The 15,059-nt window shown below is 47.7% G+C and overlaps 2 protein-coding genes and 1 long non-coding RNA gene across 10 annotated transcripts in view; 2 read left to right on the top strand and 1 right to left on the bottom strand.

The window, feature by feature from the left end:
* The window catches only part of AFAP1L2 (actin filament associated protein 1 like 2), a 115,527-nt gene extending 103,605 nt beyond the window's left edge, over positions 1 to 11,922 (top strand). For 4 of the 6 annotated variants that reach the window (XM_032281710.1, XM_032281707.1, XM_032281705.1 and 1 more), the window contains 9 exons: positions 149 to 360; positions 2,580 to 2,725; positions 3,587 to 3,698; positions 4,356 to 4,598; positions 4,680 to 4,848; positions 5,657 to 5,812; positions 8,227 to 8,420; positions 8,540 to 8,662; positions 9,513 to 11,922. In XM_032281710.1, the coding sequence (XP_032137601.1) occupies positions 149 to 360; positions 2,580 to 2,725; positions 3,587 to 3,698; positions 4,356 to 4,598; positions 4,680 to 4,848; positions 5,657 to 5,812; positions 8,227 to 8,420; positions 8,540 to 8,662; positions 9,513 to 9,539 (1,382 nt within the window). In that variant the 3' untranslated portion in view covers positions 9,540 to 11,922. The remainder of the gene's footprint in view (positions 1 to 148; positions 361 to 2,579; positions 2,726 to 3,586; positions 3,699 to 4,355; positions 4,599 to 4,679; positions 4,849 to 5,656; positions 5,813 to 8,226; positions 8,421 to 8,539; positions 8,663 to 9,512) is intronic. The other 2 variants (XM_032281706.1, XM_032281709.1) reach the window with 1 other exon arrangement.
* A 2,086-nt stretch (positions 11,923 to 14,008) lies between these two features.
* VWA2 (von Willebrand factor A domain containing 2) overlaps positions 14,009 to 15,059 on the bottom strand; it is a 47,531-nt gene continuing 46,480 nt past the window's right edge. For all 3 annotated transcript variants that reach the window (XM_032281704.1, XM_032281702.1, XM_032281703.1), the window contains exon 14: positions 14,009 to 14,297. In XM_032281704.1, coding sequence (XP_032137595.1) covers positions 14,200 to 14,297 — 98 coding nt within the window. In that variant the 3' untranslated portion in view covers positions 14,009 to 14,199. The remainder of the gene's footprint in view (positions 14,298 to 15,059) is intronic.
* Positions 14,297 to 15,034, top strand: LOC116553960. Its single transcript, XR_004269980.1, has 2 exons — positions 14,297 to 14,755; positions 14,787 to 15,034. It is a non-coding gene; the product is annotated as an uncharacterized LOC116553960 (long non-coding RNA).

Here is a 15,059-nt window from a genome sequence, read left to right as displayed (position 1 = left end):
CCTGCAGCCCCATCCCCTCCTGCATCTGCATCCCCTCCTGCAGCCCCGTCTCCTCCTGCATCTGCATCCCCTCCTGCAGCCCCATCTCCTCCTGCAGCCCCATCTCCTCCTGCAGCCCCATCCCCTGCATCTGCATCTCCTCCTGCAGGTTACCTGAACGTGCTGGTGAACAGCCAGTGGAAGTCTCGCTGGTGCTCTGTCAGGGACAATCACCTGCACTTCTACCAGGACCGGAACCGGAGCAAGGTGGCCCAGCAACCCCTCAGCCTGGTGGGCTGCGAGGTGGTCCCAGACCCCAGCCCTGACCACCTCTACTCCTTCCGCATCCTCCACAAGGGCGAGGAGCTGGCCAAGCTTGAGGTACCACTGGCCTGTGGGGCAGGGAGCAGGGCCAGCCAGGGTGTGGTGGTGGTGGCTGTTTGCTGCCAGTCTCCAGGACTGTAATCCTACCAAGGAAGAATCAATGTCGCCGCGCGTGTTATTTTTACTTCCTTTGTCTGAGATTGTTTGCATTTTTAAAAATTTCCATTCCTTTTCTGATCTCAGGGTGGTTGTGCTATATGAGTGGGACCATGAGCTACTTCCTGCACTTAGGGCAGGAGTATTTATAACTCTCTAAGCTGCTGGGAATTCAAAGTGGGTGCTGTTTTGTTTGGGTGTCACCAGTTGGGAGAGCCTCTAGGCCCAGTACATAAAAACTACACTGTTCGAGCTTATCTGGGGGAAAAAATTGCTTTGTGATACAATTACATTCCTCTCACTCCCCACCCTCTGTTTGATGTGATGTTACATTTACAAAAATAAGAAGTGACATAATGCCTCACAGGCGTCGGCAGGCAGAGACCGAGTCCCTTCCACTCCTGGAAGCACACACTTGCCCACGAATGCCCCGTTCACTTAGTCTTTGAGGAGGAGGTCCCCATCCAAACCTTGTTCCAATCCTGCCCTCTGGTGGCTGAAAGACCTACATCGCAATTGTTTCCCAGGGCCCAGTTTATAGCTTATATTCATTCATCCATTCATCCCTTCCCCATCAGTAAACATGTCCTCAGCACAGGAATATGGTGGACAAGAACAATAGGAGCTCCCTGTCCTTGTGGCACGTACGTCCTAGTTTGGGAGTGTGATGTTACTCAGCAAATCACCCAACTGGCCAGGAGAGGTGGCTCACACCTGTGATCCCAGCACTTTAGGCAGCCAAGGCGGGCGGATTACCTGAGGTTAGGAGTTTGAGACCAGCCTGACCAACATGGAGAAACCCAGAACTTACTAAAAATACAAAATTAGCCGGGCATGGTGGCGCATGCCTGCAATCCCAGCTACTCAGGAGACTGAGGCAGGAGAATCACTTGAACCCGGGAGGCAGAGGTTACCGTGAGCCGAGATCACACCACTGCACTCCAGCCTGGGCGACAGAGCAAGATTCTGTCTAAAAAAATTAATAACTGGGAAAAGGAAACCAACTAAATGTCAAATTCTGCTCATCATGGCCTCTTTGATGAATGTAGCAGCAAATGTTCTGGAGCTATGGGTTATACCAAAGGGGGCTGATTCTCCTCATGAGAGTAAACCTGTAGCTTTTATAAAATGTGCAGTTTTTTTCTCATTATAAAGGTAAGAAACCATGTTGACATTTTAATAGAGGTACCCAATGTATAAATTAGATTAGAATGCATTGTCCCCTGGGAAAAAATTACCAGATTCACTGGGATTTAGATCATGATTTAGTAGCTGAGCTGGTGTAAGGCATTTACGATGTCCTGACTTTACTGAAGCCATGAACAAAAATAAATTTGAGTATTGTTTCTTAGGGATCCAGGCAGTCTTGTTGTGTATGGGACTAGGGTGATAAGATGACATGCATTGTTCATAAAATACAAGTGTCAAAAGACACACAATTTTTAATAATCATTTAAACTATTAACAGGTGATCACTTTAACAATTTTTAATAGTAATCACCTGGTGATAACTAACAGTTTTCACCTCCCGGAGACACAATGTATATAAATCACATATAGCCCTCGGGACAAAAGTCCACAGCATTATTGAGGTGGCATCAAGATGTCACTGACAGGGGCCAGGCACGGTGGCTCACGCCTGTAATCCCAGCACTTTGGGAGGCTGAGGCGGGTGGATCTCAAGGTCAGGGGTTAGAGACCAGCCTGGCCAATAAGGTGAAACCCCATCTCTACTAAAAATACAAAAATTAGCTGGGCATGGTGGTGTATGCCTGCAGTCATAGCTACTCAGGAGGCTGAGGCAGGAGAATTGCTTGAACCTAGGAGGTGGAGGTTGCGTGAGCTGAGATCATGCTACTGCACTCCAGCCTGGGTGACAGTGAGACTCCGTCTCAAAAAAAAAAAAAAAGAAGTCACTGACAGGAAATGTCATTTAGGGCCACTAGGGGGTGGGAAATGTTGGTGATTAGGAGGAGCATGGCCCCAGGCTGTCCTAGGGGCTTTCGTGGGTGGGTTTGGGGATAGAGGTATGGGCATGGCCTGGTGGGGAGGGGCTGGCACCAGGGAGCACAGCCCAGCCCAGCCCAGCCCTGCTCATGTCTCTCTCGGCCTCGTTCCAGGCCAAGTCTTCCCAGGAAATGGGCCACTGGCTGGGTCTCCTGCTGTCTGAATCAGGCTCCAAGACAGACCCAGAAGAGTTCACCTATGACTATGTGGATGCCGACAGGGTTTCCTGTATTGTGAGTGCAGCCAAAAACTCTCTCTTGTGAGTAATCTGGGCCCTTTCTCGGTACACTCTCCCATTCCTGGCCATGCTGTAGGCCCTGGGTCAGCCGGAGCCAGGGGTAGCAGAGAGCATGGGGTTCCACTCTGCTCTGCCTGCAGGGAAGCTGCAAAGCCCAGGAGCAGCCCTCAGGAGGCCCGGCCCAGAGCCAGGAGCTGAGCTGAGAGCCAGGAGCTGAGCCAGGCTCCGGGCCCCTAGGGCGGTGCTGGCATCCTTAGCTGCAGCTGGACTCTCCAGCTCCTCCAGGCAGTGCTGTCACCTTTCCTGGCCTCTTCCTCCCAGTGAATCCCTCACTGGGTCTTCAGCACACCCTGGAGAAAAGCAGGTCGGGGGTAGTACTTCTGTTTCCAGATGAGCAAACTGGGGCTGAGGGAGAGGTGTTTTCTGGTCAGGGTAGGAGGGTCAGTCTAGTGGAAGCCGGCTGAGCCACTGAAACACAATCCGTTTTCTCATGGACCAAACGGAGATAGTGTCTGGCCTGCATGGCCCTGAGTGTATTGTGAAGATTAAATGAGAAGAGATTTTCGTTGTGGTTGCTGGAAGAAGATCCTAGAAGGGAGGAACTGGGGAGAAGATGGATGGCAAAGGGATCCTAGGAGGAGGGCATGACAAGGGAAGGCTGTCTTTCTGGGAGGAAAATCTGGAACCAAGAATTCCAGGAAGGCGGCACTGGGAAAAGAGGGAGGAGGCACCCTCAGATCCATGGAGGTGGGTGTCCGCTCCAGAACTCTTGTGCGGCCACCGCTTTCACGGCAATCACTCATCACTGGGGATTCTTGGAGCCTGGTGCTTTCACCACCCTGTCCCAGGTGCTTCACGCCTGCCACCTTGCCCTGTTTCTAGACTGATGCAGAGAAAGTTCTCAGAGCCCAACACTTACATCGATGGCCTGCCTAGCCAGGACCGCCAGGAGGAGCTGTATGATGACGTGGAACTGTCGGAGCTCACAGCTGTGGTAAGGACCTGGCCAGGCAGTGACTTGGGGCTCTCCAGACTTCCTCCTGCAAACCTCAACGCCTGGGTGCCAGAGATCATTAGAGTGTCCCTGAGATCAGCAAGTTCTGAATCATCTACCAGGCCATTAGTGCAGACACCTGAGTGTAGCAAGGCTGTCTCTTATATGCGAGGCTGTGCAGTTTGCTTGGCTTGGGGACTTATCTAGATGAAACACCATGGACCACTCTGGTCAGGGCTAGGGGTGTGGTGGTGGAATTGGGAGTGGAGGCACCAGTAGGCTTCTGGGTCCAAATCGGTCGTTGAGGTGTGATGATCACACGGATGGCAGCTTGCATGTGCTGGGCACTGACCCCTGGCTGAGCTGGGGACCTCCTGCAGATGATCTTCAATCCTAACCACCTGATGGGAAGGTGCTGCTATTTTCCTCCTTACAGATGAGGAACTTATAAGGTTCAGGGAAGTGAAGTGCTGTGTCTGGATCTTCCACCTCGAATGGCACATCCAGGACTCAACCAGTGCCCCCCCCTAGGAGGCAGGGAGATCTCTGGGAATATCGTGAGGTGGGCACAGGAGCTATGAGGCAGGGCTGGTGCCCCCTCCACAGCTAGGGAGCAGACGTAATGGTGCATGCCTGCAACTCTTCTCTCTCCTGCAGGTGGAGCCTACCGAGGAAGCCATCCCTGCTGCGGATGACCCAAATAAGAGAGAATCTGACCGAGTATACCTGGACCTCACACCTGTCAAGTCCTTTCTGCACGGCCCCAGCAGTGCACAGGCCCAGGCTTCCCCGACCTTGTCCCGCCTGGACAATGTGACTGAGTCCCTCCCTGCAGATCCAGACCCAGGTCCCACCCCAGATGAGCCCTGCATAAAGTGTCCAGAGAACCTGGAGGAGCAGGTGAAGACCCTCCCCTGAAGGTGAGCCGGACCACCTCCCCAGCCCCATCAGCCACTAAGTTGTGTCTGCTTTCTCCCAAAGCAGCTGGAGAGTTTGGAGCCTGAGGAGCCTTCCCTGAGAATCCCCACTGTCAAAATCCAGACTGAACAGCAGAGAATCTCCTTCCCACCAAGCTGCCCCGACACCCTGGTGGCCACCCCGCCTGGTGCCAGCCCACCTGTGAAGGACAGGTTACGCGTGACCAGTGCAGGTACTTGTGCTTGGGGAAGTTACCCAATTCCATTGGTATTAGTCAGGGTTCTCTAGAGACACAGAACTAACAAGATAGATGTATATATGAAGGGGAGTTTATTAAGGAGAACTGACTCACATGATCACAAGGTAAAGTCCCATGATAGGCCTTCTGCGAGTTGAGGAGCAAGGAAGCCAGTGGATCAGTCCAAGTCCCAAAACCTCAGAAGTAGGGAAGCTGACAGTGTAGCCTTCAGTCTGTGGCCAGAGGCCCGAAAGCCCCTGGCAAACCACTGTAAGTCCAAGAGCCCAAAAGCTGGAGAACTTGGAGCCTGATGTTCAAGGGCAGGAAGCATCCAGCACGTGAGAATGACGAAGGCTGGGGAAGACTCAGTGAGTCAAGTTCTTCTGCCTGCTTTATTCTAGCCACGCTGGCAGCTGATGAGGTGTTGCCCACCCAGACTGAGGGTGGGTCTGCCCCTCCCAGTCCACTGACTCAAATGTTAATCTTCTTTGGCAGCACCCTCACAGACACACCCAGCAATAACACTTTGCATCCTTCAATCAAGTTGACACTCAGTATTAACCATCACGCCATCCTTTTCAGGTTAGGAAATAGGTTCAGAGAGGCAGAGGGACCTGTCCAGGGTCACATAGCAACTAAGATATGGGCCCAGCTTCCTTTCCTACCCCTGCTAGGCTGGCTTGGCATCCAGCTCTGCTCCTGTATCAAAGCCCCAGGTTCTGTGTGAGCCTGAGGAGTAGACTGGGGACAGCCTTCGTGGTCCAGCCAGGCTGACCTGGGGCTTCTCTCTCTGGGTCTGTAGAGATCAAGCTTGGCAAGAATCGGACAGAAGCTGAGGTGAAGCGCTACACAGAGGAGAAGGAGAGGCTTGAAAAGAAGAAGGAGGAAATCCGAGGGCACCTGGCTCAGCTCCGGAAAGAGAAACGGGAGCTGAAGGAGACCCTATTGAAATGCACAGGTAAGAGGCCTCCCAGTAGGGAGGGACCCTCAGTTCAGAGGGCTGTGTAGGCTTGCACTTTTTGGGGGAAGATCTGTCACCTGGTGGCCCTGGCCCCTTTCACCCTGGGCCTAGGTGGGTGCTCCCTGCATGTCCTCTCTCCTCCAATCATGTCTGAAAGGTCATCCTCCTGCACAGAGAGAGAAACACCTCTGACTGAACGTCAGCAGGACCAGCAGGTCATCGTAAAAGCTAGTTAAAGGAGGAAGTTTTGTAGGATTATGCTTAGGCTTTAAGTATTTTATTGTCATTTAAATGCATATTCCTTGGCCCGTCTTCTGAGGACCTGGCACCGCAGACTTTCTGAGCCCTGCTCAGCTGACTGGAGTCTTCTGTCATCCTGCATGCATTAACTACACCTGTTAATGCATCAGCCTTCACTTCTTTAAAGTGAACAAAACCTTAAGGCACTTGCCAAGAAGTCCTTCTAGATTATCTTCCAAACCACATTATCATTTGACAGCTATTTGCTGGCAATCTGCCTCTTTACAATTTTTAAAATTAAAAAAATGTTAAAATTGAGATGAGGTCTTGCCATGTTGCCCAGACTGGTCTAGAGCTCCTGAGCTCAAGGGATCCACCTGCCTTGGCCTCCTACAGTGCTAGGATTACAGGCGCGAGCCACCGTGCCCGGCTGCAACCTGCCTCTTCTAGAACCTTTCCAAAGCATTTGACTTAGTTTTCGTGGAGTAACTGTGTTTATTTAAACTGTAGAGTTGCATGAACAAGCACAAGCAGCAGCGCAGGTTTGGGACAAACCCAGCTGGCTGACGAGGGAAGGTCTTGAGGGTGCGAACTCACCCGCTGGCTTTTCTTCAATTACAGCTTTGAGACATAATTTACATATCATGCAATCGACCCATTTAAAGTGTGCAAATCGTGGTTTTTAGTGTAGTCACAAAGTTATACAACCATCGCCACACTCCGTTTCAGAAGCCTGTACCCATTCGCAGCTGCTCTGTTTCCCCTGCTCCTATCCCTAGACAGCCACCGACCTGCCTTCTCTCTCTAAATGCGCAGCTCTGATTTTGAGGGTTCAGCAGTCTTGGGTATTGCCAGTGCACAGAGGTATGGGGCAGTAGCCAGGCTTCTTTACCACCCAGCTGAGACTAGAGGGTGGGGCCTGAGCTGATGAACGTGGCCAGGGGTTCCTCTAAGACAGTTCTCTGAAAGCCCCAAGAAAGCACTGAGCTGGGGCTGTGAGGAGGGCACCTGGGATTCGCACCCCTTCGTCTCCTTTCTGGATATTCTAGGTGGAGGAAGAGAAAGAATTTTCATTGTAAGTCACTCACCTGGCAAATAAGCCCTGTTGGTCCTGGGTTAATAAGCCACAGATCCTCAAAAAGTGATTCTCAAAGTATTGATACCGACCTCTAAATCTGAACTGTATTTTTTTTTTTTTCTTTTTTTTTTGAGGCAGCATCTTGCTCTGTTGCCCAGGCTGGAGTGCAGTGGTATGGTCTTAGCTCACTACAGCCTCTGCCTCCTGGATTCTAGTGATTCTCCTGCCTCAGTCTCCAAGTATCTGGGTTTACAGGCATGTGCCACCACGCCCACCTAATTTTTGTATTTTTAGTATAGATGGGGTTTCTCCATGTTGGCCAGGTTAGTCTCGAACTCCTGGCCTCAAGTGATCTGCCTGCCTCGGCCCCCCAAAGTGCTGGGATTACAGCCATGAGCCGCTGCACCCAGCCTGAACTCTATTTTTTTAAACTCCATTCCTCAAAACATCATTGGCATACTTTTTCTTTCCTTCTCTCTTTAGAGATGGTCCTTCAATAGCACCTGTGAATTTTTCTTAAATAGCGGCCCTGTGCTCAGGATGCTATGTGGTACATATGTGAAACCCTCCTTTCCTCTAGCTGTGAGCTCCTAGGATACAAGCCATAGGTATCATTCCATGGTGTGGCAGCATCAATCCGAGAGGTCCAGGGTTAAGAGGAGGAGCCAGGGCTGAGGACTCCTGCTCTGTTAGGCCTAGGGAAGTCAGAGGATTGAAGGAACTCGGTGGGGCAAATCAAGCTGCCCAGCCCTCCTCCACAGGCCGTGAATAAAGCCCCTCACTCTTTTGGGTTGCTGTCAAAACAACCCAGTCTCTGAGAAGCTACAAGAAGGGACTTGGGCCTCAGATTCGTGCCCTTTAGTGAAGCCAGAGCTCTCCTCCCCCAGAGCCTGCCAGCCTTTGCAGAATGCTAGTGCAGGCCTACAGGCTGCCCCGAGCACCCAGGCTCCTCCCAGCTCTGAGTGTTGGGGGCACACCTGTGGTTCTTCTCGGGTGGGGGTGGCGGAGTGTGTAGATCCTGCCTCCACCCAACAGGGCTCCCTGGCCTGGGCTCAAATGGTATTCTCTGAGGTCTGCATAATTCTCTCTCTAGACAAGGAAGTCCTGGCCAGCCTGGAGCAGAAGCTGAAGGAAATTGACGAGGAGTGCCGGGTCGAGGAGAGTAGGCGCGTGGACCTGGAACTCAGCATCATGGAGGTAAAGGACAACCTGAAGAAGGCTGAGGCGGGACCTGTGACGCTGGGCACCACCGTGGACACCACCCACCTGGAGAACGTGAGCCCCCGCGTGAGTGCCGGAGCCACGACCCCTGGCCTGCTTGCAGGGCTCTCTGGACATGGGTCGGGGCAGGTGGGTCACATGTCCCTCCCCTTGACTCAGTGCCTGCTCTCCTCCTGTAACCACAGCCCAAAGCTGTCACACCCACCTCTGCCCCAGACTGTACCCCAGTCAACTCTGCAACCACGCTCAAGAACAGGCCTCTCTCGGTGATGGTCACAGGCAAAGGCACAGTCCTCCAGAAAGCCAAGGTAAGTAGCCACTCTCAGGCTCCCTAAGAGTGCCAGAATTGTCACTAAGGTAGGGCCCATCTTCTGACCCAGGTGGTGCTGTGTGGGTTTGGCACCTGCTCTGAACGAGGGCTCAGCGCTCACCAGGGAGGGGTAGTGGCTCTGGAATGCCATCCCTTTGGCTCAGTCTCTGGCACTGACCAACCAGAAAGGTGCCTGCACTCGGTTCAAGTGTCCTTGCCTTCCACACAGTTATGGGTAGATTCCAGGGGGACAGCTGCAGTTCAGGGACAGATTGTGACTGAGTTTTTAAATCAAAAAGTCAGTGACCCCCACAGGACTTCTACCATTAAAACTAAAACAGACTCATATAGGTGGTATGAACTGCCCACCCAACTAGTGGCAAAGTTCACAGCAAGTTGTAAATGAGGAATGCACGCTATGATGGGGTTTCTCCCTGAGGGCTAGATAAAAAGTGTCATTTACTCATTTGTACATTAAAGAACATGCCTAGGGCTGCCTTTGCTTTTGGCAGACTCTGCTCCTATCCTGCTTACCTGCTAGAGATATTTGGAGGCACCCACAACACTGGCTAATAAATCCATGCAAGCATCTGAGCCTCTGCTCCCTTGCTGCTGTGGCAGACATCACTTACAGCACTCTTTGTTGTGCCAGAGTCTCAAAATCTCTGAATAGATGTGCTAAGCAGTGATGAACACACATGGTTTGAAACATATTTGTCATCTCTATGCCTATTTATATGCTGAAAATAGTTTTTCTCACATTTTTTTCTATGTATGTCAAGGTTGCTACAGTGGATAACTAACTTTCTTTTTTGTGGGTGGGTGCTGGTATTTGAATGGTACCCTAGGAATGGGAGAAGAAAGGAGCAAGTTAGAAAACAAGCTTCAACTAAAGACTCTCATGTCAATATGGACCTTGGTGACAATCCTGCTTTGTTAAAGCAAAAACTCTGCAAAAAGTTGAGTCTGTTTAGAAGAAAAAGCAAAGACTGAAGTGCTGTGAATGGAGAGCTTCAGCTAAGAGGAGGCTCTGTCCCTTTTCAGAGCCAAAGGAAATAATACAACAAAAAAAGATGCTTCTTCTTTGGAGACCTAAGTCTATTGGACGTAAACAAGACATTGTATTTAGGGATGCTCTGTGTTTCTTTTTTGAAGTTTTCATCAATTGCTTTATCAAGATTTTAAAATAGTAAAAACCTTCTCATGTTTAGACTTTGGTGGAAGATGAATCAAGGAAGCAGGGCCCTGTTTTATGGGTCATGTGGCTTTGGTGAGTGAGAAGACCATCATCTCTTATCTAATACTTAGCAGTTGGGGATTAAACCATCTTTGCCTTCACTTCTAATATAACCAGGCCCAACTCAGTCCTCAGTGACTTTTAAACAGCATTGATATCATCTATAAAACCATCTATGACATGAGTTTTGAGAAACAGTAATGGGGAAAATATTTGACTTCTTTCCAGTCCAAGGCACACCTGAATCAACTGTCTTTAAATAAAATTGTAAGTGATGCTGTATTATATAGGAAAAAATGTTTAAAATCTTCTCATTTAGAACAGTGAAAGTGTCTTTTGAAATTAAACTGACTCTTTAGGGAAAAAAATTACCCTGTGTTTACAGATTTGTTCCTGTGGTCAGGCCATTTTTAAGGAAAGAGTTATTTAATATAATGCTCTCTTAGTCCGTGATTTTAAGTTCTGTTTAATGTCCATTCCCCTTCCAAGAACAAAGTGGTGATTTCTGGTTTTTGGTTAGGGTGGTCTCCCTCTTAAAATCGGCAGTGCTGTTCCTTGTGCTCCCTGTCTTTTCGCCTGATGGCATTTTTTTTTTTTTTTTAAACGCAGGTTGAAACATTTCATCTATCTCTGCCTCATTTCTGGGGGTTGTATATCAGAGTTCTCTAACACTGGTTCCTGAGAACTAAAGGTCTTTTTTATTCTTATTGTCTTTCTAATACCAGGGCATTTATTTCCTCTGTCATAAACATTTGGTAACCTTTTACCAAGTGGTGAGTTAGATTTTTTTTTAAAATAAAATGTTCATTGTATTTGAGGTTTTCCTTGTATTTCATGAAATGACATGGGGCAGGGCCTGGGGGGCTCTCAAGGAAGGAAATGTTTTGGTTATTTACACACCTAGCAGGAGACTCAGCCTTCTTGAATCAAAGAGCATAGATAAGGCAGGAAGCAAATTTTAGTTGTACAGTTAACAATGTACCAAAGACACAGGAAACATCTGCAGAAATTGATCACATATAAGTCAATGAAAAATCAGTACGCCCAGAAGTTGAAATATACTCTTAAAGAATTCTTAGGGAAAAAAAGAAACAACATACCAATACTGGGAAGGTTGCCCAAGTAATAATGAAGGAAGTTTATAGCATAACTAGCATAACTCTGTCTATTAAAAAAATGACAAAACCAAAATCTGGTTCATTAAAAAGGCAAATACAATAAAGAGACAACCTAACGCAATATAAAATAGAACTGAAGTGGAGGCCTTACATACAGACACAAAATTTTTCAAATTATATGTATTTTCCACTACAAAGTTAGTATAGCTCTGATACCAAAAATTCAAAACAAATTGTAAAAGAAAACCATTCTCATTGTTGGACACAGATTAAAAGAATCTGAAATAAATGTTGGCAAATGAAATTCAGCAGGGTTTATAGAATGATGTGTAATAGACTTTATCTAAAAAAACGAGGTGGTTCAATGATTGAAAATATACAAATAGGTAATCCATCACATTAACAGATTAAATGTAAAAAAAAAGAATACATTATCTTGAAGGAAGAGGAAGAAGTATACCATAAATCTCAACGCATAAAAAAACACTCTTAGTTCATCTAGGAATATACTAATACTAGGAAGTACATACCAATACTGGGAAGATTGCCCAAGTAGTAATTAAGGAAACTGATCAAGTAACTGATCAAGTAACCCATAGAAAACAATGATGAAAAAGTCAGAAGCCAGATATGGATGCCTGTGACTACTACTATTTGTGAAACATTATTCTGTAAGTCCTGGGCAATGCAAAATGACCCAGAAGTGGTATACAGCTGTAAAAGAGACAAAACTAGCATGTGGAATTATTTCTCTAGAAAAGCAAGGGTCGATTATTAGAACTAGGGTGTTCAGCAAGATGACTGGAATCAGGATTATTCAGAGGAAATTTAAGGCCTATATGCAATGTTTTAATTCTTGCAAAGAAAATATTTCTATCTTACTTGTATAATTAAGGGTAAAAATAAAAATTAAAGCTAGAAATTAAAGCTGATTTCTATTAAATGAAAGAAAAGTCTTGACTAATTAGGCCATAGGATAGCACTCCCGTCTGCCACTATGGGGACACTGACAAAAGCTGAACTCCTCAGTGGCACCCTCACTACAAAAAGGGAAAAAAATGTTTCAAAGGCTGGGACCCCCATCGCCTACAAAGAAACAGTAAAGGCCTCTACTGTGTAAGTCCAGAGCCCACAGTTTATTGTTTAAATCCAAGTAATTCAATCAGGGCACCCCAATACCAGCCCTGAACAAGACAAAAAGACTACATTTTAGCATGGTTAAACTGTTATTAAAGACCGTGAATTCATATAATTTCTATTACATCACAGATCAGCATTTGCCAGGGGCCACATGATCCTGCCCTGGACGTTGCCTTCTGTGAAGGGCAGCATAATAACAAAATGATCAATGAAAGGATCCCTTGAACACAGATGACTGTTATGACTCAGCGTCTGGTTCACCAGACTTTTTAATATTTCAAATCATGGTGATACTGCTTCAAGCACTTTTCCTGCACCAGAAATCCTGAAGTTCTTAAAGCCAAAGTACCTTTGAATGTTTGTATGTAAAACATGTTAAAAAATTTATCTTTCAAAGAAAAACAGGCTGGGCATGGTGGCTCCTCACAGCTGCAGTTCCAGCACTTTGGGAGGCCGAAGCATCGGGATCACCTGAAGACAAGAGTTTGAGACCAGCCTGGCCAACATGGTGAAACCCTGTCTCTACTAAAAATACAAAAATTAGCCGGGTGTGGTGGTGCATGCCTGTAATCCCAGCTACTCAAGAGGCTAAGGCAGGAGAATTGCTTGAACCTGGGAGGCAGAGGTTGCAGTGAGCCAAGATTGCATTCCAGCCTGGGCAATAAGAGTGAAACTCCACCTCAAAAAAAAAAAAATGACAAAGTCTCAAGTCATGTCAGAGCTCTAGAAAGATTTCTACTGAAAATCCAACTCTAAACAACACAACCAAGGGGAAGAAGTAATTCCTAAATATTGCAAGGGTAAGTATCTAGTTTGCTAGAGAATATTCCAAATAAGTCTCTTTGCCACACAGGTACAAATATTCCTGTTTAATAAATAACCAACATTTCTTGAAATATTCCTTTAAAAACTGCGTAGTAAAGCAAAACTAAAACCTAGACAGCATAAGATCAATGCTTTAAAAAGCAAAAATCTCTGTAAATTTCTTATCCTACATTTTTGAGTTTAAGAATCTTTTCTTTGCCCCACTAAAAGGAGAATAAGAATTCCATAAACATGCCAGAATTAACCCCTTCTAAGTAACTTTTTTTTTTGAGACAGTTTCATTCTTGTTACCCAAGCTGGTGTGCAGTGGTATGACCTCAGCTCACTGCAACCTCTGCCTCCGGGGTTCAAGCTATTTTCCTGCCTCAGCCCCCTGCGTAGCTGGGATTACAGGGACCCGCCACCACACCTGGTTAATTTTTGTATTTTTAGTAGAGATGAGGTTTCACCATGTTGGCCAGGCTGGTGCTGAACTCCTGACCTCAGGTGACCCACCCACCTCAGCCTCCCAAAGTGCTGGGATTACAGGCATGGGCCACAGCCTCCAGCCATACACTTTTTTAAAAGGAAGGCCCTTCAAGTAGACACTGCTCACTACTCAGACCAATTTCATGTGGCCCCTCCAGACCTTGGCCAGTTGCACACTCAGCCTCTCCCCCATCATCAAGCAAGCTGGTTAACTGGTCACATTTCAGTCTGGAATCTTTTCAAGTCTCTCCCACACACAAAATGCAGTCACCAGAAGTCACAGATGCCACTCAAGCCCCTTTTCAGACTCAATGCAAATGCATCCAGAATGTCTTGGGGAGGCGGAAAAGCTGCTGCTTTCCATTTTGAAAGGCCATGGCCTTCGAGGTCCAAAAGTAAAGGCTTCTGCTGGGCATTACTATGTCAACAACGTTCTGGCTAGCACTGATTTTGGGCAAAGGAACGTCAGACAGACCACCAAATTTAGGTCTCCAGGACCCCTTGTTTATCAAGGGAAAGGTGGCAGATGACATAGCGTCAACAAGGCACAAGCCGGTACAGAAAGTCGGTCTTTACTTACACATCAAAAGGTTTCAACAACGTCCTTAGCCAGTGACATCAGCTGCTTTCTTGTCCCTAAGCAGCATGGCTGCAGTCAGGACATCCTCCTACCTTGGTGAGATAGCGCTTCTGGACACAGCAGGAAGGACCCCAAGGGAACAGACCTTCTAGAGGGCAGGCACCATTTCAGTGCCCAGGCCTTCTCTGCAGTTGCTGGGAGGGGTACAGCTGCTGCCCTCCTGCGCGGGAGCCACGTGCCTCTGGGGCATCTCCTCTCAAGAACCCTGGGGAAGGAAGTGAACTCTGAGGACAGGAGTGTCTGCATCCCCTTCTTGGCCCACCAGCAGCCCCTGCCCTTACTCCACAACCCACCTCGCCCCCAGCAGAAGATGCCAGATTAGAGACCCCATCTGATTGTCCTCTACACCCTCTCCCTGGCCTTAGGAAGCTAACCTCTGCCGGTAGCCAAAAACCCAAGGCTCTGACTAGACTCATCTTCTGATTTCTGGTTGTTCTAACTTCAAACTCAGGAACAGGAGCCATAAGTGGGCCCCTATTACCTCCCAACGATCACTCTCTAGGTCCTAACATGTTACCCTTCTCTTGACTGTCACTTACTATCTTTTCTCTCAAACCTCCAGTGCCTCCTCCTCTTCCTCACTCTGAGCTATTCCTCCCATTTTACTAAGCAAATAGAACACACCCCAAAAGAGTTTCCAGCAGCTCCCACCCCTGCCTCCCTGTACCCTGGATTCACTGTGCTCCCAACCAAGGCCTCCCTGCTAGTTATCATTACTTTCTCCAGGGTGCTTAGCACCGTCTAACACACCACGTGTTGTATGACAATTAACTTGCTGTTGTCTGTGTCCACATTAGAATGGAAGCTCCATGAGGGCAGAGGTGGTATTCATTTGTTTACCGCTATGTTCTCGCACTTAAAACAATGCCTGGGATGCAGGAGGTACTCACTAAATGTTTCGTGGGTAAATAAATACATGATTGAATAATTCCTTCCACTGGATCAATGTTTTAGAACCTGCCTTCTG

The sequence above is a fragment of the Sapajus apella genome, unplaced genomic scaffold (genome assembly GCF_009761245.1).
Source record: "Sapajus apella isolate SASKATOON/1434 unplaced genomic scaffold, GSC_monkey_1.0 scaffold13, whole genome shotgun sequence".
NCBI classification, from domain to species: domain Eukaryota; kingdom Metazoa; phylum Chordata; class Mammalia; order Primates; family Cebidae; genus Sapajus; species Sapajus apella.
The sequence above is the reverse complement of the archived record's forward strand: the minus strand, read 5'-3'. Positions and strand labels throughout refer to the sequence as shown.